Below are 1,239 nucleotides of genomic sequence, written 5' to 3' on the forward strand. Positions count from 1 at the left end.
CACACACACACACACACGCACGCACTCACGCGAAACACAAGCAGTGACCTAAGAGCAGCGCCAATCAGGAATCACATTATCCTAACATTGTAATCATGCCTTGATTGCAAGCATTTCGAGTTGAGAACAGTAAAAATGCATTTCAGAGAACAGATAATAGCCAGGAAATAGTATTTTTGCGGTGGAAAGCTGCTACTGGCAGCTGTATAAAAGCCACTAAATGATCCAGTTTTATGAAATGTGTTTTTATGTCTTTTCAGAGCCTGTTAATGCTCCTGCAGAACCTTCCCACAATACACTGGGGCAACGAAGAGGTGGGTTTGCTACTGGCGGAGGCCTACAGACTCAAATACATGTTCGCTGACGCTCCGAGCCACTACAAGAGATGAGAACCCGTAAGCAGACCGCGGCGCGACCCTGCGAAACCCAGACTGTGATCCGACCAAACAACGGGATCAGTCCAAACGGCTCTTCTTTGCTCGGTTTAATCTGACACAGCAAAGATAGAGCTCAACAATTTTCTCCAATGACGTCAAATTTGTTACAATTCACGATCAAGAACGAGACGCCGGGTTAAACAACCACGAACAAAACGGATATTTTGTAAAAAACATTGATCTAAAGATCTTGATGGCTGACAGTTCAATTTGCCTGCAGATGACTTCAGAAGATAACTGACAGTGAGATGCCGAGGAACAGAAAGCGATTATCAAACTGAAAACAGAAGGACTTGGCATCCTAGGCTTCCCCGCATCTTCCTCTATTTGTTACCTCAGATGTGGAGCAACCACCTCTCGTTTTTATTACTTGACAGGACCTCTTTTTTTTTTTTTTTGTCCTCCCTCGCCGATGTTCTCGTGTTTTGTGTTATTAGACCGTAATGTGATCTCCTTGGCCCTTTTGCTCATTGCCACATTGATTGTACCACACGCAGGTACACGGGTCGATTCCCATCCGTAATCACTCTGTGTTATTGAAGCTCTGCAATACATGAAACTATGGCAGCCGTATACGGTCATTTCTCAAGAGGCGCAGCTGAGCGTTTCGGATTCGAAGAATCAATATGCAACCGCCTGAGCAATGTGTTTGGGTTTTTATGTTTTTTGAATCGCAAGGCTGTGAATTTTAACAATCCTTAAACAGTGGCTTTGTATGCATATGAAGCACAATTATTTCTTAGAAAATGAGTACTTTTAGAGCTTTAGTATTAGCATTCGACTACTACTGAGGTAACGTTTC

General features: G+C 43.4%; 1 protein-coding gene across 1 annotated transcript in view; it reads left to right on the forward strand.

Annotated features, from left to right (window-relative positions):
- tbc1d22b (TBC1 domain family, member 22B) overlaps positions 1-1,233 on the forward strand; it is an 82,504-nt gene extending 81,271 nt beyond the window's left edge. The window contains exon 15 of the mRNA XM_016290506.1: positions 261-1,233. Coding sequence (XP_016145992.1) covers positions 261-389 — 129 coding nt within the window. The 3' untranslated portion in view covers positions 390-1,233. The remainder of the gene's footprint in view (positions 1-260) is intronic.
- The last annotated feature ends 6 nt before the right edge of the window (positions 1,234-1,239 follow it).

Source organism: Sinocyclocheilus grahami, unplaced genomic scaffold, assembly GCF_001515645.1.
Source record: "Sinocyclocheilus grahami isolate Dianchi unplaced genomic scaffold, SAMN03320097.WGS_v1.1 scaffold259.1, whole genome shotgun sequence".
NCBI classification, from domain to species: Eukaryota; Metazoa; Chordata; class Actinopteri; order Cypriniformes; family Cyprinidae; genus Sinocyclocheilus; species Sinocyclocheilus grahami.